The sequence below is a fragment of the Vanacampus margaritifer genome, chromosome 3 (assembly GCF_051991255.1).
Source record: "Vanacampus margaritifer isolate UIUO_Vmar chromosome 3, RoL_Vmar_1.0, whole genome shotgun sequence".
Lineage (NCBI taxonomy): Eukaryota > Metazoa > Chordata > Actinopteri > Syngnathiformes > Syngnathidae > Vanacampus > Vanacampus margaritifer.
In genome coordinates this window covers 28,136,652-28,164,151 of record NC_135434.1, presented here as the reverse complement: position 1 = coordinate 28,164,151, position 27,500 = coordinate 28,136,652, and the positions used below count along the sequence as shown (strand labels likewise).

The window sequence follows — 27,500 nt, the reverse complement described above, 5'->3', positions numbered from 1 at the left end:
TCTGAAGGAGATCAGCGACTGCAAAGTAGTGGTAATAGTAGTGTTGTGGACCAGGAAGTAGCAAAGATTAGTAAGGATGAAGTGAGAAGGGAATTGAAGAGGATGAAGAGTGGAAAGGCACTCGGTCCTGATGATATACCTGTTTAGGTATGGAAGTGTAGGAGAGATAGCAGTAGAATTTCTGACCGGGTTGTTCAACAGAATCTTATATTGTGAGAAGATGCCTGAGGAATGGAGGAGAAGTGTGCTGGTGCCTATTTTTAAGAACTGACACAACGTGGCAGTTTTAGAACCCAGACGCAGAGATAGAGGTTGAGGCTAAAGCAGCTTTTATTAAACAAAACAAAAGTTCCTCGTTGAGAGGGAGAAAACAAAAGCTATTCAAAGTTAAACTAAAGGCGCTCCAAAAGGGAGGAAGTCTAAACTACAATCAAAACAAAAATCACTCATTAACTAAAACAATACTGTGGCTATTCAAAGTTACAAACCAAAGTTCTCTCAAGGGACATGGCAACAAGGCTGTGGACGGTAACTGGCTTTAGTGGCTCTGACGAAAACACTTAGGCACAAGACAGGGGAGACGCAGACTATTTAACACATGAGGGTAATGGGAAACAGGTGGACACAATCAGGAATCAGGGTTGACACTGACACCACACGAGGAAGGGCAAGTAACCTGAAACGAGAGGAGTCAGAATTTTCAAAATAAAACTGGAAATGACAAGACAACCTCACCGCGGTGTGACAAGAACAAGGGAGACGTGCAGAGTTGTGACAACTACAAAGGAATAAAGCTGATGAGCCACACAATGAAGCTATGGGAAAAAGTAGTTGAAGCTAGACTGAGGGCAGAGGTGAACAGTGGGTAGAGGTGTGCTATAGGTGTGACGGAGGAGTTCAAAGTGGAAGTCGGACTACATCAGGGATCAGCTCTGAGTCCCTTCTTGTTCGGTGGTAATGGACAGGACGACAGACGAGGTTAGACAGGAATCTCAATGGACTATGATTTTGCTGATGACGTGATCTGTAGTGAAATCAGGGAACAGGTGGAGGAAAAGCTAGAGGTGGGGAGGTTTGTCCTGGAAAGGAGGGGAATGAAGGTTAGCCGTAGCAAGATGGATGAATGGGAGGGACCCAAGTGGAAGAGTGAGGTTACAGGGAGAAAAGACCTAGAAGGTAGAGGAGTTTAAGTATTTAGGGTCAACAGTCCAGAGCAATTGAGAGTGTGGAAAATAAATGAAGAAGCGTGTGCAGGCAGGCTGGAACGGGTGGAGAAAAGTGTCAGGTGTGATGTGTGATAGAAGAGTTTCAGCGGAAATGAAAAGAAAGGTTTATAAAACTGTGGTGAGACCAGCAATGTTGTTTGGTCTGGAGACAGTGCCGCTGAGGAAAAGACAGCAAGTAGAGCTGGAGGTGGCAGAGATAAATATGTTGAGGTTCTCTTTGTGAGTGACCAGGATAGATAGAATCGGGAATGAGTACATCAGAGGGACAGCACATGTTAGAGGCTTTGGAGATAAAGCCAGAGAGGCCAGACTGCGATGGTTTGGACATGTACAGAGAGATAGTGAGTATATTGGCAGAAGGATGCTGAGTTGTCAAATGTCAGGCAGGAGGTCTAGAGGAAGACCAAAGAGGAGGTTTATGGATGTAGTTAAAGAGGACATGAAGGTAGTTGGTGTGAGAGCAGAGGATGCAGAGGACAGGGTTAGATGGAGGCAACTGATTCGCTGTGGAGACCCCTGAAGGGAAAAGCCGAAAGGAAAAGAAGAAGGAGTTGAAAAGAGACAGTCAAGAAGGATTCAAGGAATTCACTCTGGGGTAACAGAACATAAAATTAATCTATATGCCGATGATATTTTACTTTATTTAGAAAAGCCTGCTATTTCGTTAGGGGAAGTATTTAACTTAATAGCTAAGTTCTCACAGTAAGCAGATTATTCTATTAACTGGACAAAATCAACACTTCTACCTATTACAGAAAATTCATGGAACCCTGCAAGCCAGGACCCACACTACTCATTTCCTGTAGGTAATTTAAAATACTAATAATAATAAATATATCATTCTATGGGCACAACCCAACAGAGATACTAACTGTTGGCTGGAACTAGAACAGAAGGATTGTAACAACCTCAGACTTCTAGATTTACTCTTTATTACAACATCGATTAAGCGACATTATTTGTTTTAAAAACCCAAAGATTTCCGCCACCCTGACTGCCTGGTGGAAGGCATTAGAAATTACAAAAGCCCAAGTGGAGCCCTGTGGGCTCTCTCCCCGATGGCATAACCCCGACTTTCAACTTAATAAGCAATCGTTTTATTTAGGTGTGTGGGAGCAGAAAGGAATTACACATCTCCACCATCTCTTCTCAGATAATATGTTTATATCATATACATCCTTGCTCCAAAAATATAAAATAAAAAACGGAAATTTCTTACATTATCTACAAGTTAAAAATATGATAAAGAAACAAATTCCAACACTTCGGGGTACGCTCCAACCGCCTGTTTTAGCTAAAGATTTTACCAAGCTTTCTCCGACAACAACAAAAAAACTTTCAAAAATATATAAGTTACTTTCATATCTGATAAAATGTCTTTACCCATCTCAAAATGGGAGACAGACTTGTCTATAGCTCCGGAATCTGACTTTTGGATTCAAGTTTGTGAAAACGCATTTAAAATGACAAAACACACAAATTTACAACTTATCCAATATAAAATTATTCATAGAATATACATTACTCAATATATAATGAAGAAAATGGGACTCTCAGACTCCGACATCTGTCTCCAGTGTTTACAAAACACTACAGACACTTATTTTCATGCGTTATGGTTATGTACTCCGGTTATGTATTTCTGGACTAAAATCTTAGAAAAACTTTCCGCTATCTTGGACTGTAGGATACCTTTATCTCCAAACTTGTGTTTGCTAGGCGACCTAACAACAACTGACTTACCACATAAACAATTTCAATCTACACTTGTAGCCCTTACTATCGCAAAAAAAACAATCCTTGTTAACTGGAAAAAAAAAAACTCTGAATATCGACCAATGGTCTAACCTCCTCATAAATCACATTTTAATGGAAAAAATATCTGCCTCAAATAAAAACCAAATATCAAAATTTATAGAAACATGGTCTACGTATATAGAATATTTTAACCTAATTCTGGTTCCTTAATTCTGCCTGTTAGCGAGAGCCACCACATCGTGATAACTTACAGTGATGTTTCTGTATTTGGCAATTTGTAACTAATGCTTGTGTTTTTATAGTCAGGAAACCAGTTGCTGCCAACAGGATCGAGCAGATTCACCTCCAATGGGCACTAAGGGTTAATATTCGGATTCATTGCATGCCAGGGGGTTAATTCCATAGGTGCTGTCCCCCCCTGGCTGGGCGTGGGCGGGTCTGCCCCTCTGTTGGCTGCTGGGTGGCGGCTGTGTCTTGGCCGTTCCCTGGGTCTCTTGGGGGGTGTTGCGTTGCGGGGCTCTCCCTGGTGTCCGGGGCGGCGCCGCCCCGGCGTGGTCCGTCGCTCTGGGCCCGGCGACGCGGTTCGGGCCCTGTGGGCCGCCGGGGTGCCCCATGGTCCGCTCTCCCCTCCCCCTTCCTCCCCATTGCTACCTCTCCCTCCTCGCCTCTCCCCGCCTCCCTGTCCCTTCTCCCTCGTCACCCTTCCTCCTCCTCTCCCCCTCTCTCTGCGACCCTGCCGCTGCCTCCTGCCCTTCTTATCGTCTCCTTTTTTTAAAATTAATTAATTAATTTTTTTTAATGCACCACATACACTCACTGACATGCCTGGGAGGCGGGTGGATCGGAGCATGGGGGATATCATTTCCCTCTGCTGTGGGCCGGTGGGGTTCCTGGTGGGCCTGCAGTGCCCCGTCCTGCTGCGTTGGGTGGGGGGCGCGGGCCGCGTTGGGGTGGGGGGCGCTCCTGCTCCTGGGTTTGCTCTCTGGCCGGTGGCCCCTGCGGGGCCCGGGGGTCGTCCTTTGGCGCTGCCCTGAGGTGTTGCCCTGAGGTGTTGCGCTTGCTCTGTCCTGGCGGGGGTCGACGGCTCCCCTCTTTGGTGGAGATTTTCATGCACGCCAGATCCACCACACCAGCATCTATCAAAACTTAGACACAATCTTCCTCAGGTCATTGAATCGGTGGAGGCTGGTGTCTGTGGATCTCACTCCGCTTCCTTCCTTTCCTCAGTCTCTCCTTTGGTCTCTTGAGGTCTCCCTGATTTGTTGAAATTTAGATGTCTCTGGGGTTGGTGAAGGACTCTGGTTGGTGGCCTGGTGGGTGGTGTCTGGTCGGTGCTGGATTTCACTTTCCTTTCTTTTCTTTGGTCCTTTCTCGGGTTTCCTGACGGCCTCACGACTCTGGCTGGAAGTGTTCGGTTTAGGGAAACGGTATGGGATTTATTTATTTTTTTATAGGTTTTAGGTGAACTAATGAATGCACGCATGCACGCACATACACATATTCACCCACATACAAAAAATAATAATACAAAAAATATATATATATATTTTAAAAAAAAAAAGAGAGAGAGCAATGTTGATGACATGTCAAATCGGTAAAATTACCGAATGAACAATACTGAGCTCTCCTGGGAAAAAAAGAAAAAGAAAAGAGACAGTCATGAGTCATGGCTGATGTTGTTGCGGTAAAAACTTGTGGAACTTAATACTGTACAATTAGTGTATAAAGCTAGACATAATTTACCGCCGGGCAATATTGAAAATGTGTTTTCAGAGAGACAAGGATGTTATGGTTTGAGGGGAATACATAACTTAAAGACAAAGTATTCAAGAACAACATTGAAGAGTTTCCGTACAAATGTATGAGGAGTGAAAATTTGGAAAAGGCTGAGTACTGATTTACAACAATGTCCAAACAGATCAGTTCAAAAGGAAATATAAACATTTTTGAAAAGTATAGGGAAGATGATGTGCTTGTCAATGAAAAGTAACATTGGTTGTTGTTATTATTATTATTATTAATAGTAGTAGTAGCGTTGTTATTGACAAGGAAAAAATATATATGTATATGTAAAAGTATGATAACATATGCATAAGGTACACTGTTCAATGTGATCACTATTACTAATTACTATAATAACCTTTGTTATTAATAATCAAGATACATTAGCTGTATATTAGCATTTTTTTGTTTACTACTATATAGATACCTACTATTTATTGTGTAACGGATGTTAAAGGGGTAGGACCTCATAAGTTTATACTTCCTACTCCTTTTCAAACATGTATATAAATGTGTAGCTTATGACTGGGTGAACCACTGCAAAAATTTATTATGTTGCTTACGCTGCTTTAATGTTGTGTTTGTTGTTTTATATGTTTTGTATATTTTATCTTTACACATGTACTTTTATAACCAGTCAGTTTTTTTTATATATACATGTTCGAATTATTATTATTATAATTTTTTTTTTAAACGATGGCACAGCACTCTTGTTTTAAGCCTTTTTTTTCCTCCAACAAAAAAATGTATTGCGCTGGTTAGGGGGTACTTGGTTGTAAACATATTTCACATGACGTACATAGCTGAAAAATGGTTGCGAACCACTGCCCGATTAAACATTTGTTACTTTTCTACTTGCGATTGCCACCTCTGGCCAAAAGCGTAACTGCAGCCTCTGCGTCAAGCCCATGCATGGTGCACGTGCAAATACGTGTGCTCGAATAAACTAAATTTTTTTTTTTCAGTTTTCTTGGAGTCTGAGCTGTAGTTCGGCTGTGTTCCAAGCCTCTTCTTGTTTTTTTTCTGTTTTTATCCCATTTGTGTTGTATGCTAGCTAACACACTACATGTCCGCAGGGACAAGCATGATGTCAACCTCCACCACTCCCCACACCCAAGAAACTGTGGTGTCTATTTTTTTTCTCCTGGTAATTAGACCTTTGCCCTTTTTGCCTTTTGCTTTGAGTTTGACCTTTTTGGTAATAAACGACTTGATTTGACTTTCTAAGTATTACACATTAGGACCCCTCCTCACTCTGGTTTTATAACAGTAAAAATACATGTTTCACTACAATGTGGTGAAGCTACCACAACAGCCACAATAATAAAAAATATTGTCAATTAACATTTGCCTGTCATTGTCACAGGAAATTATCCCTGTAAAGGCAGCATTGCTGATACAGCACTTGTACTGGATCATCAAATGTGCAAATGTATTTAATGTTGTTGCCATCAAGTGAATCTTGTGAAATAAATGTGGCCTAAAAACTACACGACACTATGAATGTGTTGTGTCTAATACACAGTAAATTCTGTAGAGTCAATTTGATCCTATTTTTAGTGGGACCAAATAGACTCTAATAGGCTAATATTTACAATTGGAAGAGAGTAAAATAAAGAATTGAAAAACAAAAAGTCACTCAAGGGTTGAAAAACGAACTCACGACCTTTAGCTTGGGAGACAGCTGAACTATTCCCTGAGTCACACAGCTCCTGCTGTGTGTTAATGTATCGCTCGTGTCAGCTGAAATCTTCCACTTGCAGATAAGCAAACAGTAGGAGGGGCATAGCTCAGGTGGTAATGTGGCAATTTCCCAAACTGAAGGTCATGAATTCGTTCCTCAACCTTTGAGTGACTTTTATTTTATTTATTTCTTACAATTCTTTATTTTACTCTCTTCGAAGTTTTAATATTAGTCTACTCTAAAAGTGTATTTGGTCCCACTCTAAATAGAGTAAAATTTACTGTACAAAATTGACTGTGTAGTCAAGATCTTGCTTGCAGAATGTCACAGTTGTGTGTTGCACAGCAAACATTTTATGAGGCTTCACATTTAAATAGAATGTTCTTACCTCCTGTACACTTGCATCTCTCTCTGGACTGTATAGATGATTAGTTTTTTGCAAAGTCCTCTGCTCCTTTATATTCAGCATGGAAAAAAGCTCCAAACATTGTCGGCTAAGCACTTAACACAAATCCACACAATCACAATACTGTACATCTATTTGGAAACTATATTGTGATTGACGTGAAAACACCTGCGTTACCTGAGTTTTCTGCTTGGAGACGCCATGGTTCTTCTTCTCTGTCTGTAGGTTTCTGTGTCAGTGTCTTGTTCTCGGTCAAGATTCTGACATGAATCAAAATGAGCGTAAAGTTGAAAAACAGCTCAATAAATAAACCATAGAATTACATTATTCTGACCTGTTGTATCTCTCCTCCCATAACTGCTCGGACGTCTTCATCTGTAGCTGGCTGAAACTAAGCTCCCACTGCAAGCTGTTCACTTCCTTGAGTAGATGATGCATACATATTTATTAATTTCAATCATTAATTATTGACTTTTAATAAATGAATAATTCACAGTAAATTGTAATATCAGTGGTTCATTTCTTCACATGCTGTATAACATAAAACAGACCAAACTCTTGTTTGAGATTTATAAGCAGGTAATAGAAAGACGGCACCTTCTCCAGAGCTTTGGCCCTCTCCTCACTTTTCTGCAGCAGGCTTTTAGTGTGACTTGTAGCTTGCTCAAGGATGGCCTAAGTGGAAAAACGTGTCTTTGGTAAACAGATCAGGTATGACAAGACCTGTAATGAGTCGTCAGGGTATGCAGAGCCTAAACTGCAGCATGAATAGTACAATGAAAACATTTTCCATTTTAGTTGGCTGATCTGTGCTTTTTTTTCCAAATGAATATTGTGCTGAGACTGGTTTAATCTGTTGAGAGGTCAAACTTCCTCAATTTACCTGCTATTGGAATTGACTTTCCAGTAATCTTTTAACAGTTCCTGAAAATTTGGGTTTGTTATGTTTTCCCTGAAGTACTGGTTCCTATAGGCATTTGAAAGATACAAGGACCACATCTTTAAACTCCTTTTTTCTCAAAACTAAGGCTTTCAACCTGGCAACATTAAAATTCCTGTAACTTTGTCAATTTAATGAGGTACGTCCATTTATTACATTTTAAAGGGGATGAAGTGTAGAATTTGAATATATGAATAACAAAATTTTTATTTGTTGACATGAGGACCCTTTTGCCAGAGCCGATCACATATATGAAATGTAGACCAAAAAAAGCTATTTTCAGATTCAAACCAGCGAGACACAGGCGCCCGCCGCCCAACCACTGTCAAGGCAAAAATACAATGTACACAGTACAAACATTTTGCATTTTACATTAACACTGAACCATATTTACAATAAGCTAACTGCGCATCTTGGACCGCGCAGTGCATTGTGGGCAGGGGGGCGTTACCCGTCTACCGAACAGTAGTCCAGAGTAATGGAAAGCAATTGAGGTTTAAACGATTTGAACCGCATGAAAGTTGATGATTTAATTAAGCATTTTTTAAGTCACCGTGGATTGCCTGTTACAACGAGGACTGCGTCCGGCAACACTGACTGCCTTTGCATATGCTGCATCAATCAAAAACTACCAGTCTTATTGATAAAGGAGGAAGAGAGAGACGCTGTGAAAATTGTTAATCGTTGGAGACAAAGTCATTTCTGACCCCTTGAAGACAAGTGACGGATGGCTTGCCAAAACCCATGGTTTGAAACTTTGGCCACCTTCCATGTCAGCCGATATTGCTGAATGTGTGCATTTTACCGGGAGTTGGATCAAGGACACAACACTGGGACACGTTCAAGCTGACGGGTAGGATCTTTCTTCACTTAAGGGGTCAATTGGTGCTAGAAGCAGGTTCTTAAATGACCGTCACTCCATTAGTTTCGTTACACATACGTCTGCTAGCAAGCTTCGCGATGCTTCCGTCTGCTCCCTTGGTTTCAGGATAATGACAAAATAGATGTGTTCAAGAAATTTTCCATTTTAGCCTCTTTTACGTCCATTTGGATCTTTCTTTTCTGTCTGGAAATTGGGAAGAATGAACAGAGGTTTACAAGCGGACACTTCCATCTTCTTGAGCTTTGCAATGGTGTTTTTTTTTTGCCTATAAACTCCATTAGGACAGTTAAAAACGACACCAAGTGCACCTGTTGTTTTGTCACTTAAGGCTGAAAGCCGTTTAAACAGTGCTTGCAAGCTTTAAGGTGTGCAGTTACGCAAACATTCACTCCAATCGTCGCCATTCAAATGACGGCTTTGTTTGGTAGCAAGCAAACTTGATTTTCACGCATGCGCAAACGTAATGCACACTTTGCTTATTTCACATGGACCACGGTGGATGAAATGTTACGATCATGATTTTGCGACTGCCAGGCGAAGCTCGCTGCCAGCACTCATTCATTCTGAATGGTGAACTCAGTGTCATTCATTTAGCCGCCTCTCCAAGTCACCGGCTCGTCGCCTTCACTCGCCAGCAACCGAAGCCCTCCAGCGGCCACTAAAACCACCATCCACAAGGCGGGATCCATGACCATGGGCCGGTGGAGTGACGAAGCTCCGGGCTCCGGCTGGCACTGGAGGCAATGTGTGTGAAGTGTCGCAACAACGCATGACTCGGGGAGAGCAGGGATCAAACAGCCAACCTTCCGGTACACCCTGAGCCACGGTCGCCACAATCATTAACTCTTTTACTGCCAGACGTTTTCAGAAACGGGATGTCGCCAGTGCCAGCCGATTTAAGCATTTTGACAGATCTTTCAAGGTCCACAGAAAATGTTGTGTTTGGACTATGGAAACACACATACTACCAAATGAAAGATTGGACTCTCATCTTTCATCAGAAAAAAAAGTTTGTTTCTACCTTATTCCGTTCTTCAGTAATCAACAATAGAAAATGGTTACTTTCACCGAAATGCTCTGTTTTGAAACAAAAAGCGGAGAAAAAGAGCTTTTTGTGAAACGATGTTATTTCATGCACTCTAGTGAATTGTACACTTCTTTTTGTCCATGAATGATGCCACAAACACTTAAATAGTGCTTTACTTCTGTAATACACCACCACCAACAATGAAAAAGTGTTTTTAGTTTGCAAAATACTTTTATTTCCATTCAACAGTGTAACAATTTGACAAAACAATTTCGCAAACTATTTACAAATGTGTGCAACTGTGGTACTATTTACAATTATGTGGATGTTTCAAATACAGTTTTTCTTTTTGTAACGCTCTCCTGCGTGCAAGGAGAGGGAGCAGGGTTTGCACAACAGATTACTTTCACTTTCCATTGTCCGTTTCGCGTGCAGACGGCCTTTTTTTCCGGGGAATAGCAAGTAGCAGACTGTACACACTCCTCCGATGAATATGCATTGGACTCGGGGCACTCTTCATCGTCCGATTGAACGTCCGCCTGAGCGTGCTCGGTTGTGCTCCGCGTTTTCCGGTGTTGGCATCGCTAGCCCGTGAACCTTTTATGACGTCGTCATAGCCGCCGCGTCAACGCTTCCAACTTCGCCGTCAACCTCGGAGTCACCATCATCATCATCGATGATGATCATCGTCGTCATCAATGTGCTCTTTATAGCGTTGGTCGATGCTTTTCGTCTTTGAAAAAAACGGCTCGACCGTGAGCTGCTTGCAACCGATCGCCATTATGGCTTCTTCAGCCATTGTCCCCTCAACACTCTAGCCCCGCCTCATGTCTTCTGCAGACGCCTACTCAATCTTGTCAAAAGAGAGTCATTGCTGCCATCTAGGGGCCAAAAATAGTCATTAGGCTCACTAGACCTGCTTGAAACTTTCAACACAGCTGGGGAAGGCTTTCCTCCACCCGTTTCAAAAAAAAAAATAAAATAAATTGGATGACGTCATTGGCGGCCCTCCGTAGGTTTTTACTTGACGTCTTTTAACGTCAGTGGCAGTGAAAGAGTTAAAATTCCTCATACATATTAAATTGTAAATATTGTTCCCCGTTGTTGTAAAACACTAATAGTACTAGTTTATTGTATACACTGTATTTTTAATGACTTTAGTGACAGCTGGCGGGTGCCTCTGCCTTGCTTGCGTACAACCAGGAAATGGGCGTGTGCAGCGCAGTTGCTTGCTGCATCGCTGTTGGCCAATCGGATGACAGAGCCGTTCTTTGTCTGCTCCCTCTCCTATTGTAAACTATGCCCTGTTTGCATAAAGCCCCAGCCAACTTGGCTCCTCGGATCACTGGGACACACAAACCCCTCCAACATGATAAGGTGACACCACAGGGAGGGGATTAGGAGGTTTAAAAACAATATTTATTTTAGTCCAGTAGTTGATGAGCTGAAAATTGTGCTATTATTGTCATCAAAATTGTAGGAAAATCAAATAAAAATATAATTTGTATAATAAATTGGAGCACAGTGTGTGTAATATGGAAGGTGTGCTACCTTTCCCTGTAGGATCTTCAGGGCTTCAAATTTGCCTTCTAGGTAACGATGTGCCACCTCTAGCTCACATATTAACACATCGATTACCTGTTAAACAAGGGAACCGTCAATCCCAAAGGTGCATGTTTTTTAAGTTATGTTTCTTTCTTACCTCACTAGATTCCAGTAGTTTGTCTCTTAACTCTTCTTTGGACATGTCAGCAAAGGAAGCATCTGGAGAGTCGAAAGATGTAATCTTGCATTAAAAGCTATAGTGTGAGATAGGCAACATTTATACAGAGAGCAACAAAAAAATATTGTAAAGTTCTCTGGAACATTGAACCAAGGCACATTTTTACATCACAAAAAAATATCACGGCACACCTCTTAGCAAAACGATTCACAAAAAGTGGATATGTATGGATGAAGATAACAGATATTCGTAAAGCCCGTATCTCACTGAACAACGCAGGCTTGGGGAGGGTCCGCTTGTTGTAGCACGTGTTGCTTTTTCTGCCGGCTTGTTCATAATTTGAATGCAAAAGGAAAAAGGGTTTGAAAGGATACAGAGGCTTTAAGAGAGTGTTGCAACACTGAAGGAAGACAGCAGAAACAGCAGTACAGTGTTCCCTCGTTTATCGCGGGTTCATCTCGCTGTTTCGTGTTTTTTAAAAAAGTGTTAGTTTTTTTACAGTGTATGCACGCGCCGTCCGCCGTCAGCCCCGAGACAGTGGTGCCAGTTGATGGCTCAGCGCGCTGTCCGCCACCTGCCCCACGGTTCACACGGGCCCATGCTGGCCATGGGCGGTCGAGTGGCGCTCCAGGGGTTACCGCGGCGATGCAGTCCCGGTCAAAATGGGTTTACGTGTCCAGCCTCGTATCTTCACACTTCATCATTAAAATTAAGATTGTCCTTCCAGAACCAGTCGTGCTGTTTGACTGCTCAGCGCGCTGTGTGTCTGCTGCGTTGTGTGTGTCTGCTGCGTTGTGTGTGTCTGCCACAGCCCCACGGCTCACGCGTGCGGGCGCCGGCCAGCTCCGTGTCAAAATGGATTTCTCGTGTCCAGCTATCTTCATCATTAAAATTAAGATTGTTCACCCCGACCCTAGTCGTAACAGTTGACGGCTCAGCAGCAATGCGCTCCCGCTGTCAAAATGGATTTCTCATCCTCTATAGTGTCATTTGTAACAGCTGTTTTGTTGTTGTGTGTGTGAGTTTTTTTTTTGAAATTATTATTAACGTGGATTTCCATTATCACAGGTAGTTTTTGGAACGTAACACCCGCGTTAAATGAGGGAACATTGTACTCGTTATGTGCGTGGACCCAGCCAAACCTGTGCCACTCTGTGAGATACGGGTTTAATAGTAATAATTTGTGTGTTTTAAATGTTTCCTTGTGAGTACGAAATAAATATTGTGTGGTTTTGAATTTTTATCTTGTGACTATGAATCAAAATTGTCTGTTTGAATGTTTTCCTTGTGACTATGAAACAAAATTGTGTGGGTTTGATGTTTTTTTTCTAAATGGCCTTTTCAATGCAAATCTCACCTCTGACTACGAAGCTTCACTACTCACACAAAATCACATCTATGTACAAATCACTTTTACGAGTACAAATCACAACATACAAATGACATCACAGGCAAAACTAGTCAAGCTGCGAATCCGTGATTCCTACACTGACTACATGGACGCTGGATGAAGTTTCTTGCAGGCCAAACAAAGCATCAAATTGATTCAATAATAAAATTTACGTGTATATCAAATAAGTATTTTATAATATTGTTCTATTTCAAATATTATGTAGGTTTGGATTTGCAGCATTAATGCAAGATACAAAAAATATATATATTTTGAGACATAAAGTTTATCAAAATACTAATTTATCAATTTATAAAGTGCATCATTGCGCCCATAAGTCTGGCCATTGTTAAGTCCGGTTTCCTCTTTGCTAAAAGTCTACCAGCTGAGTGCATTTAATTATAGCAATAAAATGCAGCGGATATTTGTGACCAGCAACTTGCCCCCTAGCACTGTTTTGCCGTAAATCGCGCGAGAACTGCAAACACAAATTATGCACTAGTGAATGTGTAATAGTGACACAACGAGGCTGTTTTTGGACTCAGACGCAGAGGAAGCGGTGGAGGGTTAAGCAGCTTTTAATTAACAAAACAAAAGCTCTTCGTTGAAAAGGGAGAAAATAAAGGCTATTCAAATATTAACTGAAAGCGCTCCAAAAGGGAGGAAGTTCAAACTACATTCAAAAACAAAAATCACTCTATGACTAAACAAAACTAAGCTATACAAAAATTACAAACAAAGGTTCTCTCACGAGACAAGGCAATAAAGGCAACAAGGCAAAAAGGTAACAAGGCAAAAAGGTAACAAGGCAAAAAGGTAACAAGGCTGTGGTCTATGGCAGGCTTCAGTGGCCCAAACGAAAACACTTCGGCACAAGACAGGGGGAACGCAGACTATTTAACACATGAGGGTAATGGGGCACAGGTGGACACAATCAGGGATCAGGGTTGACACAGACACCACACGAGGAAAGGCAAGTGACCTGAAACGAGAGGAGTCAGACTTTTCAAAATAAAACAGGAAATGACAAGCCACCCTCACCGCGGTGTGACAAATAGTTTGTAGCATAGCGGTTAGCACGGTCGCCCTGAAAGTGTGTGGTTACAGGTTTGAATCCTGTTTTGTATGCAGCCATTGTAGCCTACAGTAGAATCAGTAGCTCGGTATTTACTCTATTTGTATTTTAAAAGTTACATGTATTTATTTTTGTTGTTGATTAAAACTAGACAAATAAAATTATGTTTTCTTGGACTAAAATAAAGATTAAAATGCTAGATTTATAGTCAACTAAAACTGAACACAATGAGCTTGACTAACTGTGATAAAAACTATAAAACTGAGACTAAATTTTAAAATAGGGGATAAAATTAACACTAAACGTGTACCCTCGTCAGAAGCTCCACCTGCTAGCAAGCTGCACATCATGGTAGGTAATATGAATTTTGTCTACCAAATATTGGCGAAGCCATTTGTTAGTCTTTCTTACAAATGCAAAAATGAAAGTAAATAAACCCATTCAATGATTTGCCCAGAAAAAAAGATCTTCCCCTTTGTGAATGACCAGCAGCCGCCACTGTTATGTATATTACATAAATATTTTAAATATAGTAAGATTTAGTTGGGCTTTTCATTTGCTACTGTTTTTGTTTTGTTCAAGCATGTCATGTTAAAGTTTTTTTTTTTTAAACACTGTAAAATCTATTGTTGAATTACCATTACCAATGAGCCGCATCTTCCAGGTGGAGATTTTCTCCCAGCCTTCAGTCATCAATCTGGGTATACAGGCTGCATCCCTTCCATGGTATCGTCTGTACAAATCTGCATCAGGTGAGATGGGTCCTCGAGATCCATTGAAGCTTTGGCTCTTTTTCCTGGTTGAGCAGGATGTTGTTCTGACTGTCATGCCATAACCCAGGTCTCCAGTCACAAGGTCATCATCCTGGCTAATTGCCTTGTGGACGTCTTGCATCAGCATCAGGCCAAACTCTGAATTACACAGACAACAGCATGGATCTCAAATCCCATGTAGTACGGTAATTAAATATATTTAAACTCTGGTTAATTTTAAATGTAATGCCAACAAAGTACCGTAATTACTAATTTTTGCCACTTTTACTCTGTGGTTAAAGTGCATACCATAACTGATGTTCAGTAACAGCCTTTTATTTGGCATTTTATTTTGTATCACCAAAGTAATAAATAAATAAAAACTTAATAATATTAACCCTCCAGAAAATCAGACAAATCTTAATATAATCCCCAAAGTAATTTTTTTCAGATTTGTCAGAAAACACAAAATTGGAACAATTTGCATCATGAGGAGATTTATAGGGACACTCAGTGTTATATAGTGGCATCTAGTGGTGAACTAATAATGCATTCATTTTTTCTTAAAACAACAGTTTATCTCAGTAGTATGTAAAAAAATATGTTGTATCGCATAAACGTGTTGTTATTTTTTTATATAATGGTAAGTCTAGTAATCACTAATTATTTTACATGGCTGGCGTCGCACTTTATAGTGGCCACCATGTTTACCCGCCATCTTTTTGCTACGGGTGCCCGAAAGAGACAATTTCAGCAGCGCATTTCTTATCGCGTTTCGTAACTCGTTTGTAGACAAACTTTCGTTTTTTCCCCCAACCCCCAATAAACAACGAAGAAGAAAAGTTTCCAGTCAGCGTGGAGAACATTGAAAAGTATCACGCTATCAAGCACTACAATAGCTTTGGGGATTTATTTTATTTTTGAAAGTGTAAAACTGAAATGGATAACCACACATATTCCTCTTATTCCAAGTCACCTATTGCACATAAAAAAAAATGTCCTGACCGAAAAAACAGCGCGACAAAACAAGAATTTATATTGATGCTGCGTTTGCCAGATGGAGAGAACTGAAGAACAGACTAAGCCTGGAAATTGACGGTGCCCTTGCCTGCTTTCTACTTGACCAGTAAGTAAAAGTACATTTGTGTTTGAGTTTTGAGGAAAAAGAAATATGCCCCTTTCTAATTAATACAATGTCTGTACCATTGTCTTCCGACCACTAGCTTTTCATTAGCAATTCCACACCATTCGAGCTATTTCTTTATTTAGCTACTATGATTTTTCTGCCTGAAAGGTGATTCCCGCTGGCAGCTTTTATTCAGAGTAGAATTAATAGCCACGCAAGTTATTTAGTGTAATTAACTGTGTTTTTTTACAGGTAGGTATATTTGCCTACAACTTCCGTTGAGAATATAAAGCATACTGTATTAGTGCATGGGTTGAAAATTATTCTTTTTGTTGTGTTTGAGTATAGCTTGTCCCTGCACTTCTTTAATGTCTTCAAAAACTACCTGTATACTTGAACTGAAATATATTAAGCGCGACACTTTTTCATATGATGTGAGTTCATGATGACATATTTGCCATTTTTTTCAAAAGCTTTTACTGTACATACAGTATCCCATGTGTTGTTTTGCAGTGAAATTCAAATGATCATTCTTAACGCTTGTAAACATACACATTTGCCTTCAACACTGAAGCCATATAAAAATAATGCAAATGTTTATGAACAATGTCTGTGTCTATCAGTATTACCACTATTTCTGATATTAAGATGTGACAAAATCATTGTTTTTTTCTGGCGAACAAGATAAAGCTAAACGTTTAACCGATTACGTATAATGTCAGTGGCTGTGTTTTGATAATGACCCAGCTAGGAAGCTATGATTATTTTTTATTGTATGAATATGCTGACCCAACCATTCTGTTTGCACAGATGCCAGCATGCGGTCAATCAAAGCTACTTCTTGATCCATCTCTAGACGGTGGCACATGGTGTGATATCAAACCTGCTTCAAAGTCCAACAAATGAGAATCCTTGATACACTGGTTACTGTTCTGAGAGAATTTCACTTCAATCACCTTTGGGAAAGTGAAGAAATTATGCTTTCTAAACGTCTTTCAATTTTGAGTTTGAAATGTTAAAGGAGTACAATTTAAGTACTATTGAGAGTTATTTGAAATAGTCAGATCAAATAACAACATGTATCATTCAATAAACAAGATTGTGCATCATTTGAAATGTTTTATTTGATGTCCAGAAGAGCCGTTTCTGCATCCATTGTTGTGGTAGTGTCAACCTTGATTTGAAGATCGGGGGGGGGGGGGGGGGGTATTCCATCAACGCAGCTAAAGAAAGCGAGGCTCATGCAAAAAATCGATGCTGGAAGTGAACACCATCTCCGAATAAAGCGGCAAGTCGTTCCACTAACCCATTGCAGCTGCGTCTAATGAAGGCTAACGTAAGCCAGGCTTCCATAGCCTGGCTTTGTACACGCTCCGGGGTAAACAAGAAGCCCTAATGAGTCGACATTTGACCTAGTTGCTTTTGTTAAAGTAGCTAGGTGACAGTGACACTGCTCACATCTTAGTGATACAGATAGACTAGCATTTCAAAAGCAGAATAGCCAATATTTATATTCAAATAAGAGTAATGTTACATTGTAAAATTAAACTCAAGTAGAAATTAAAAGTGCAGAAAAAATACTTGCACAAATATTTGAGTACTGTGAGTGATGAGTAAACTAAGAGTGTAAGAGCCTTTTTTTTTTTTTTAACTGTTTGCAAAGTATACATTGCAAAAACACTGACATTTATCAAGACATTGTAATATTTAAAATAAAATGATTAAATACAGAGGATAAAGGGTTGAGGTTAAAATACCTGTAGTGGCTTAAAGATTCACTCGCAGTAAAAACGTTTTGTTTTCATTTTATTATGATAGTAAGAGTACAGATACTTGAATATAATGTTACTCAAATACAAGTAGCTGAGTACTGTCCACTTTTGGTTATAGGTTTAGGTTATCTTGTAAAACATTCAATAGGGTTCTGTAGCTCTAGAGTAATTTTCACATCTAAGCACTAAGCAGCAGTTTATGAGGTATTTAAAAAAATTATATTATTTTTTTTTTTACAAGGTGCAAGCTATTGATCGTATGTTTACACCGGTAGGCTTCAAATCGTGAAATGAAAATCGTGACTTCAATGTGTTCAGTTTTCGTGACAATTAACAACATGAGATGAGCTGGCTAGCACCGGATTACGAGCTATGATCGTACAATAAATCTTTCCTTCATACTACAACTTCTTTCTTTCTGCCCACTTTGAGTGCTCTGTATGTCAACCAAGGTTTAAGCTGTTCCACACGGTATTTGTATATTGAATCATGTTGAAATTTTCACGCCTGGGACGTCCTCTTCTTCTAAAATGACGCGTAAACTGGTGTAGCTACTCTGTTTGTTTGGAATTTCGGACTTGTGCATATTAATGGTAAAAACGTGGCGTCATTTGAGTTCAACCCACTGCCGTTCGCTCAACCAATGAGGTTGAGCTTTAGCCCGCCCAAATCCTCCAGAGCCCGTCCTCTTCTACGAGTACAAATCACGATATGCTCTACAAGTACAAATCTGTTTTGCACCATCTGTAGCGAGAGATTTGGTGACTGGACAGCAGCAGAAAAAACACTTGCGACTCCTAGTGGCGACTTCTTTGACTACAAGTTGTCATTTCTACAGGTACAAATCCCGACTTTTACAGATACATATTTATACAGGTAAAAATGTTTTTTTTAATACAACAAAAAAAATGTTTTACAGGTACAAGTTACTTTTGCACCATATTTACCTCCATACGTAAGCCCTGCTCGAGGCTGAACTCTCACTCAAGTGTGTACCGGTCCATTTAGTACAGGAGTGTACTGGCTGCTACGTTTTCACAGAAACTCGACAAGCACGCATTAAAATATGCACGGGTCAACGATGAGCTTCCAATCATCGGTATAGATGATTCTGTGCACGATCATCCCGCCATTGAAGAACCAATGGACGCTGCCAAGTCCCTTTTTGCCACAAAATGTCAAAATTGAAAAGAGATTGTTGAAGTAAAGGCAGCTATTGTGTACGAGAACTGTCTGAGGCAATTGGTTGACTGGGTAAAACTACCCTTTGGCAATTGTCCAAAAGTTTTGAGCATGGGAGAAATGTGTGACAGCGCTGCACCATTTAAAGTGTCAATTACTACAAGAGGGACAGTGATGAAAGTTGAATGGGTAAGTTTTTGTTGTCTCAACAAGTGAGACAGGACTCTGGGTTTTTGTAAGTAGTTATGATATTATATTTAGCTGTTAATGTTTTTTTTTAATTTAGGTGGTAATTTAAAAAAAACAATTTTTTTTTAAAGACTGACCTTATATAAGTTGCATGAACTTCCATATTGAAGAATTTCTGCTCTCTACCGTTATCTGGTGTTACTGAGTAGCTGGAAAGGTGGATGCATTCACACTGTTGACTGGTCACAGTATGGATTTTTCTAAATATTTTCTCAGTGTTTTTTTCATGCATTTTCAGATGTGTTCAAATGGACACCAAATGTGGTTTGGGGATACCCTGCCAAGACTGAATTTTGGAAGGCAGGCTGGAGATTTTCTGCTCTGAACAAATATATTGTCTGGAAATAACTACGCTAAGGTAGTCCTGCTATTCAAATTCATGAACATTGGAATGGTAAACATAAACACCTTCTTCACTATACAAGACACATACTGCGTTGATGCCATCACAGAGTTTTGGATAGAGAAAATATCTCAATCCATTGTTTCACTTCAAGGAAAACGGGTAGTGGTCCTTGGTGAGTGTTTCAATTGAAATCCAGTGCACAGCATGAATGTAGTCATTATTTTAACATGGCGACTGAGAAGTTTCAGATGGTTTTATGAAGAATTTCAAGGTTTGCACTGTACATCATGCGTGCATGGAAAGCAAAAGGGTTAGCCTTTCACCTTCTGTTGAAGCAACTACTATCTCAGCAGCAGGGTCTTGCTGAGCTAGGCTGGAACTCTGAGGGGGCGGGCTGCAGTGACCATGGCTGATTGGTTGGTCAAATTTTTGTGTGTGTCTGGAGGGGGAGGGTTAAATGGGCTGGGCTCATCAAACTCATTTGAATTAATTACTGAGAACTCTAAGATGCTGTGGAAACGCAATTATAAATTCCCTGCGGAACTTTTACAACCAAGAACTCCCTTTACCTAGAACTCAAAGATCCTGGGCTTGGAAAAGCAGCTAAACACTGAAAAAGCTTCCAATTCCATTGGGTAAAATTTAATTTTGTGATTAAATGTACTTTCCTACCCTTTCATTTGTCCCAAAGGCAGCAAAGGTGAAGGGCCAATTTCTGATTCTAGTGTGGTTGAAAGACATATTCAACCATTTCTGGTGGTGCTGTAAAACAGCAGGAACAAGAGAACATTTCCTTGTGAGTACTTATGTCAACAGAATTTTAAACCTTGTTGCCACTAAACCTATTTATATATTACAGATTTTTGTCTTTTTTTTTCTAAGTCTCTCTGGATTGGCATACTGCACCATGTATGTAATAAGCACAGTTGGGCCCTGGGAAGCTGCCAGCATTGACATCTAGAAGAAGATCATGGAAAGGAATGGTTACAGCAAGATTCTAACACCCACAAAGCTTTAGTTGACATAATTCTCAGTAAGCGCTGGTTGGGGACTGTCCACAAGTATCTCCACTTCAGGTAGATTGTGAAAGATTTACTTTTATTCCATATTTCTTGTGGTCGACTGCTTCATCATGTCTTGCTTGAAAGTTATATTAAAAGTTGATTGCTATGTTTCATGTTTGTTTTACATGTATGTTATAGATGTTCTGCTGACTACAACAAAAACTTCAGTACTAACTAGTAGTATCATAATTTTTTGTTTTTGTTTGTGTTACAGTATATCAACAGCCAAACTTGAGGGTTTCCAGAACCATATTCTGATGTATACAGGCAAACGACAAGCATTCACTCCCCCTGTTTACGAGGCAAGGGTGCTTCTGGTAGCCTTGGATTACAACTCCCACCGCAATCTACCGACACTCACAACATCTGATTCTCAAGATGTCTTCTCAGTGTTGAAATACTCTTGTCCTCTTATATCTATTAATTATTTTTGCCATAGTCTGTTATGATCTTTATTTGATGTAACTTTTGATTGCTGGTATTGATTGCAGTTTCAGGAGAAAGTACAATAAGAATGCCAAAAGATATACACCGTTTGCACTGAAAGAAGGGAAATCATACAAATACATCACGGACCTGCAAGAAAAAATTATCAACGGGAGACTCAGCAGCCAAGTTGGAATGCCCTGAAGGAGGACACTTTGAATAGAGGACCCCAGAAGGCTCTGTGTTATACCACCTGACATATCTGAGCTGCAACAAACTCAAGTCAGCTGAGGTCTTGGTATGTGATTTACTGTACATATGTACAGTATTACACACTACATTAACTTGTTGTTTGAGGCTTACATGTACAAGCACCACTTGTTCTACACAGGACCTGCTGCCCGGGTGTCTGAAGTTATGGAGTAACTCCTCCCTCGCTTCCTCAGCAAGCCAGTGGCCTATGTGAAATATATCTGGTGGGACTTGAAGACATTTAACATTTTCAATTTGATGTTTTACTGTTTTTGAATTTACTTATAGGCATATCAATGTGATATAATCATGAGTGTTTAAAATAATACAGTGAGATGGTGATTTTGTGAACTTTATTTGATCTTTGTACCCTCAAATGCTGTTGGAGGGGCAATGTGCATGATGTTGTCAGAGTCTCTTGTCACTTAGGGACTGAAGGTCTGGGGTCAGATTTTGATTACTTCAGTTCCCCCAATCAAGAAGGGGAACTGTATAAAGATGTCTGTTTACCATCAACCTTACACCTTTGTTCAATCTAGGAGATGACATGTCTGCCCTTTGTTCAATCAAGAGCGGGGAGGAGGAACCTTTTATCTTTTTTGTATAAATGAGTCGATGTTCTGTAAATTGTCACACACTTGGGATCATCACGTTGCATTCTGATGTGATGTCCTGACTGTGTCTTTAGAGGCCTCTAAATAAATTCTTGCAAGAAAACTTCTTCATCAGATCCTGAATACAATTATTTTGGACACGCAAAGATTACACTTAAAATAGTAATTTAATATTCCTTCAAAATGGTGACACCGACGTGGACTTCTTGAGACGTTTTTTCAACAGCTGGGATTGATCCTGAACACCGGATTTCTAAAGCGCAAAAATATTAACGAGGTGAGTGGACATTTTATCCACGTAGAGAAATTCTGGTTGTTTAGGATCAATACGGTTGCATTTCGTCTGTGCTAAGTTGTATTTGGGATCTGTGAACAAGTTAGGGGGGTTGTAGTAATATTTCTTACGGTGGGACGGAAAGTCCTCGATTTTGTAAATTACTACGACATTGAACCATGCATGGGAGTTTTTTCCGCGGTGGAATAGGTTGTGTTTTTTATTTTTTCGTATGAATAAACCGTCAGTATATAAACTACTGGGAGTGCGGAGTGGATTAGCCGCCTGTGTGGTAACAAGGTGTGTGCTGTGTGGAATTACTGAACCGAGGGACATAATTCCTCGGTGTGTGTGTGTTGTGTTAAATAAGAAGCCGGGAAAATATTAAGACGCGCATAAAAATGCCCCGTGTTTACGGAAGTGACGTCAAGTCGAAGCGCTTCGCCGTTTAAAACGGCATGTGACATTGAGTACCACGGAGGAATAGGCTGTTTCTGTTGTTGTGGTGTTATAAGCAGCTAGTGGTGATCGCACTATGTGTTGCGGATGTGTGTTGTGAAATAAGCAGCTCGCGTTGATCACGCGTAGTGTTTGCTGAGCTAAACGCCCGTATGTCGCGTAGTTCGCTACGGTGCGTGGATTGATATATAAGGAAGCCTGCCGTTTTTTCGGTTCAGAGCTGTGTGATATAGCCGCCCGTGAAGATCCAGGATATATTTGTTAAAGTCGCGCAAAAGGTATTTAATATCTGTTTCGTTTTCGTCTTGTTTGTGTTTGTCTGAAAAAAAAAAAAAGAAAAATATTTTTTTTGGGGGGATTAATGAGAATACTTTTGATCTGTTATATCGCAGTATAATAAGTGAGACGTCACTGACTTTATAAATATTAAAAACGACTAATTACTACATATTATGGACGAAAAAATTGACCGTAACTAAGGAGGTTTGCATAGACTTCCGGTCGAGAGTCAGAATTGGTCGCTAAGCGAACAGTGAGTTCATGATGCTGGACGCATTTCCACCACAGCGTCAACGTAAGTATGAAACTCTTTTAAATGTATGAATGCGCACTAATTGTGATAGTGGTTGGTTCTCACCGTTGTAAAATGTGGTGTGTTTGTGGAATTTGATTGTGTAAACAGCGCCAGACGCTGATTACCTCCGTGAAAAACACTTCTATAAGTTTCTTCGAATGGAAGAAAAGTTAGACGGTGTGGGGTCGTGAGCCAAATGTTGGTTTGTGCTAGAATGTTAGCGTTGGATAGCTTTGTGAAAGTTGCGCGGAGGACGATGTTAAGTGATTTTGAGAATGAGGAGGCTGATGCTAAGCTAGCGGCTCTGCTCAGCGTACGAGTTTTGCGCAGGAGATGAGTTTTTGGTAAGATGCTACCGTGCAAATCTGTTTTTAAGGCTAAGGATGAGTTAGCTGCGGGCAGCCGCATCTGTTAAGAAATTGGAACATAAATTGGATGAAGTGTTGACTGTGAAAGATGACCCGGGGGGAAAATTTGAACCAAGCGAGAGCTCTTGGCTTAGAAATGAATTGTTGAGTGTACGCGTTTGTTTGTTTGTTAAGCTCCATGGTGTGTTGTGGCCACGCGGTTTTTCGTTGTTTGTTTTAAATTGTGCGCGACGTGTCTGTGTCGCAGCCGTAACGTTGCGATGGATTGTGCGCGAATAAGTCGACATTTGAGCTATAAGTACGTGGTGAAGTTATTATTAGACGAATAAACGGTGTATTTTACAAATGAGTGCGCACTTCGGAGAGGTTTGTGTTCGTCTGTGGTTCAACAACTGAGACGCCACTGAATTAAGTTGAGGAGTTTGTGTTGTGTGTGTCTGGGTCTAGTTTGGTGAGTTGAAACTATGAATATGTGAAGCATGTGTGAATTGTGAGTTTAAAGGGGGGATTTGATTTCTTCTTGTTTTTGTGTTTTTTCTCCTCAATGCCTTTATGACAAGGGAGAGGAAACTGAAGTTACAGTAAGTGAAAGAAGGACTGAGTTTGTTGGAAGGCAGGTATTTTGTGTCTCCAAAAATGAGCGAGATAAGATAGGATGTATATGAATGGCGTTTTGTAGGAAGAGGAAAAGAGTAGATTTCAATGGAAAAGAGGTGGGAAAAATTTCCTCTCTCTCCAGTTTCTTTGTCCTCAAAAAAGGGTGAAAAAGAATGGTAGCAGGAAATCTGCATATTTTGAAAGGATGGGGGCCGTGAGCTGCTGTTTTAAGAAGGTGGTGATTTGTACTGTTGTCTGTTAAAATTAAATTAAACTAGATAAAAAAGGACAGGGGGGTGTGATACGTTTAGTCCTCTCTTCCATTGTCTCCATTTGGGAGACTTGTAGTCTGTTGTGTGTGTGAATAGCAGGGGTCTTCTAATACTAATCTGGTAAAATCAAATTGTTAAAATCAGATCTGTGTTTTTTATAGTTGAATGAGTAATAAAACCAACTTTTAATATAGTTGAATAAGTAATAAAACCAAATTTTAATTGAAATAGACTTTTCATTTTTGATTTTATATTTCCCCTGCATCTCTGATAACTTATTCATAGGTGTGAAAATGATTTAACCTTTGTCTTTATCTGAGTCCCATTCTAGAAGTCTGGAAAGGACTTCCATCCAAGTGGCCAGGGTGACTGACAGCTGTCACATTTTCTTAAATTTGAGGTAACACGTAATGAAGATGTCTATGGTAGACATATGCGTAAATATAGTACTACTACTTGCTATAGTGTAGTGATCAAATTCAAATAAAACCACAAAATGAATAAATTAGGGGTTTGAAAAACAAAATATTTTGGGGGAATTTTTTATTTATTTTTATTGGAAATTAAATGACAACAAGCAGTGTTCTCTTGCTATGATCTCATCTTCCTCTGTCTGTTCCGAGTGTATAAATGTTTCAAGCAGGTTCAATCTTTGACTGAAAGGTGTTTCACTTGGGTGACTCAACCAAAAAGTGCTGGAAATGGAATGAACAGCATTCTCCTGCTATGCTTGATGTTCAGAGTGGACGGCGAACTGAACAATGGTCACTTTCGGGGGGGAAGTGACCACACGGACTGTGAAAAGGATGGTACACTGTAAATCCGCTCGTCCTGTGACTGTTCAATGACTCTTATGCATTGTTTGAGCATAATGTCCAGCAACTTTTTGAGCAGACAGGATTATCATCGATTCTGCCATGATGAACTTTTCCTGAGAACTCCAGTACACAAAGCCCAGTGCCCGCTTTGAACTATGCCCTGCATAAACTGCTATCGACAAGGACAGGAAGGAATATGAACTACAGTTGTGGACTCAAAGTTCTGGAATCATCTGAGTTTGGTGCCTGAGGTCGTATGTTGTATTCTGTTTGTAGACATTTGCACTCTGTACTATGTCAGAAAGGAGATGTGATCTATAGCAACGCAGTTTCGGAAATTGAGAACAGCTTATGTGAATTAGGGAAGTATAAAATTTATTCTAATCTTTAAATACTATATTTTCCATTGATTGATGCTTGTTGAATTTGGCCTTCTAGTTTTTTTTCCCATTTCTCTTTTATAACTTTGGCTTCTCAGAGTGGACTCAGATATGGAACACTTACGGCGAATTTGCTGGTTAAATTTTTAATTTTTGATTTAGGTCGCAGCACTGATTTTTAATTGGGTCATGATCTGCAAAGTTCCCTGCTGTGTTTTTACAAGCCCCCACTACTCTGTAGAAGAGGTGAGGTTAGTTGGCATTTTAAGAATACTTTTTGGTTGGTGTAAAGTAGGGATTTTGTTTTGTTTTTCTGATTATAACTCATTTCTTTTATTAGTTGAGATGGCAGATATTTGGAAGATTCGTGACCTGCAATAGATTAATGGGGTTATTTTAAATCTTTTTCTCATCTCTTCCTGACCCTAAAAGTCCTCCGCTGCAGTATCTTAATTTACATCTGCTTAAGTTGGTTGTTTTTCTAATCTACAGGATTCAAATTTACATTACAAACTCTTGCCTCAAAGGCTTTTGTTTTTATGGCTCCTGGCTAGCTCAGCTGGAGATCTTTTTGTAGTTCTGGTGTTGGCCAAATTGTCACAATTTGGTTGTTTTTTAATCTACAGGACACAAGGTGTCTGTTTTTCCTCTTTGAAGCAGCAATTTGGAAGCGGCTGCAGTTTTCACATTCAGGTCTGAAATGATCAAAATTGATCTTTATCAGATGGGGGAATGATTGGTCTGTCTGAGTTTGTTGAAAAGGAAGTCTGATGTGAGAATGATTGGTCTGTCTGATGTGAGAATGACTGGTCTGTCTGTGTATCAAAGGGAAGTCTGATGTGAGAATGATTGGTCTGTCTGATGTGAGAATGACTGGTCTGTCTGTGTATCAAAAGGAAGTCTGATGTGAGAATGAAGTTTGGTGTGAGGAATTTACAGGCAGCGAATGGGGAGGATTTGACTTGGAGGAAACGTAAGTTCTACAAAGATGACAAAAGACGACCCTTATAGCAGAAATACGGTAAGTATGTTCCATCTCAGAAACGATTGAAAAGTATAATTTCTAGAGCCCATGGAATATGCCATTTAGGTGTGGAAGGAACATTGACACACCTGGGTGACATTTTTTCATGAGACAAGTTGTTAAAAATGAACTGCAGTGTTTATTTAAGGTATAAGTATAAATCTCTTCTCAGACTGTTCATGGCCCGGCCGGACATGAATAGTTCTGAGTTAAGATGATGTTGTTTTTAAATGATTTACACTGCTATAATAAGAAACCAGCGTTAAAAATACAGAAATTTGATGTACGACAAAGAGCACATTTATGCTAAAATCTACAACAGTAAATATCATGGTAAAATATTTGATTAATCATTATCTACCATCATAAGGGTTTCCTAGGAAGATTGGATCAGACAAACCCACTTGAAAAAACAAAACTTCATAAGATATAGAAAAGGCATTGAGATTAAAACATATTTGATTTAGTATATTATCTCTGATCTCAAGGACATTAAAGAAAAATAGAAATATTAAACAATTGGCCTCACAAAGTTTCAATGGCAACAAGACTTTCATTATTATGCCATTGAATGTACAAATGTCATTAAACGGATTCTGTTTGAATGCCACAACAAAAATAACTTTTTCCGTGTCCAACAGCATGTTTCAGGACCTACAGATATAGAAACAATTAACATTTGCTAAAAAATACCAGGTGCTCTTTTCAAAGTAAAGAATGAAGACTATGTATGTTATGAGTGACTAAATGAAAATGATTTGGCACACAGATTGGTTTGCTGATCATAATGGTGGGGGCCACATCCACCACATGTGAGCCACGAGGTCCCAGGCTCATCAAATCACATCAATTGACTCCGACTGAGGGGGTTGACTAAGCTGCTGATCTGCGTCCACACCAATTGGAGCCATCTAACGGATCCCACCACACCCGGTTCCAGTGTCTACCTGACAAGCTGCCCAAGGACACGGAGGAGGTCGCTGAAAGAAGATTCATTGGAGTGCCTTTTCCATGGGCAAAGATGGGCACAGTTGATTCGCCTGGAAAAGCTGATCAA

The 27,500-nt window shown here is 40.0% G+C and overlaps 1 protein-coding gene across 1 annotated transcript in view; it reads right to left on the bottom strand.

The window, feature by feature from the left end:
• Positions 1–27,500, bottom strand: part of ccdc125 (coiled-coil domain containing 125) — a 53,989-nt gene that overhangs the window by 19,785 nt on the left and 6,704 nt on the right. Inside the window, exons 2-8 of the mRNA XM_077561876.1 lie at positions 14,539–14,805; positions 11,409–11,470; positions 11,258–11,344; positions 7,454–7,531; positions 7,191–7,276; positions 7,034–7,116; positions 6,839–6,951 (exon numbers count right to left, since the gene is read on the bottom strand). Of these exons, the coding sequence (XP_077418002.1) occupies positions 6,839–6,951; positions 7,034–7,116; positions 7,191–7,276; positions 7,454–7,531; positions 11,258–11,344; positions 11,409–11,470; positions 14,539–14,794 (765 nt within the window). The 5' untranslated portion in view covers positions 14,795–14,805. The remainder of the gene's footprint in view (positions 1–6,838; positions 6,952–7,033; positions 7,117–7,190; positions 7,277–7,453; positions 7,532–11,257; positions 11,345–11,408; positions 11,471–14,538; positions 14,806–27,500) is intronic.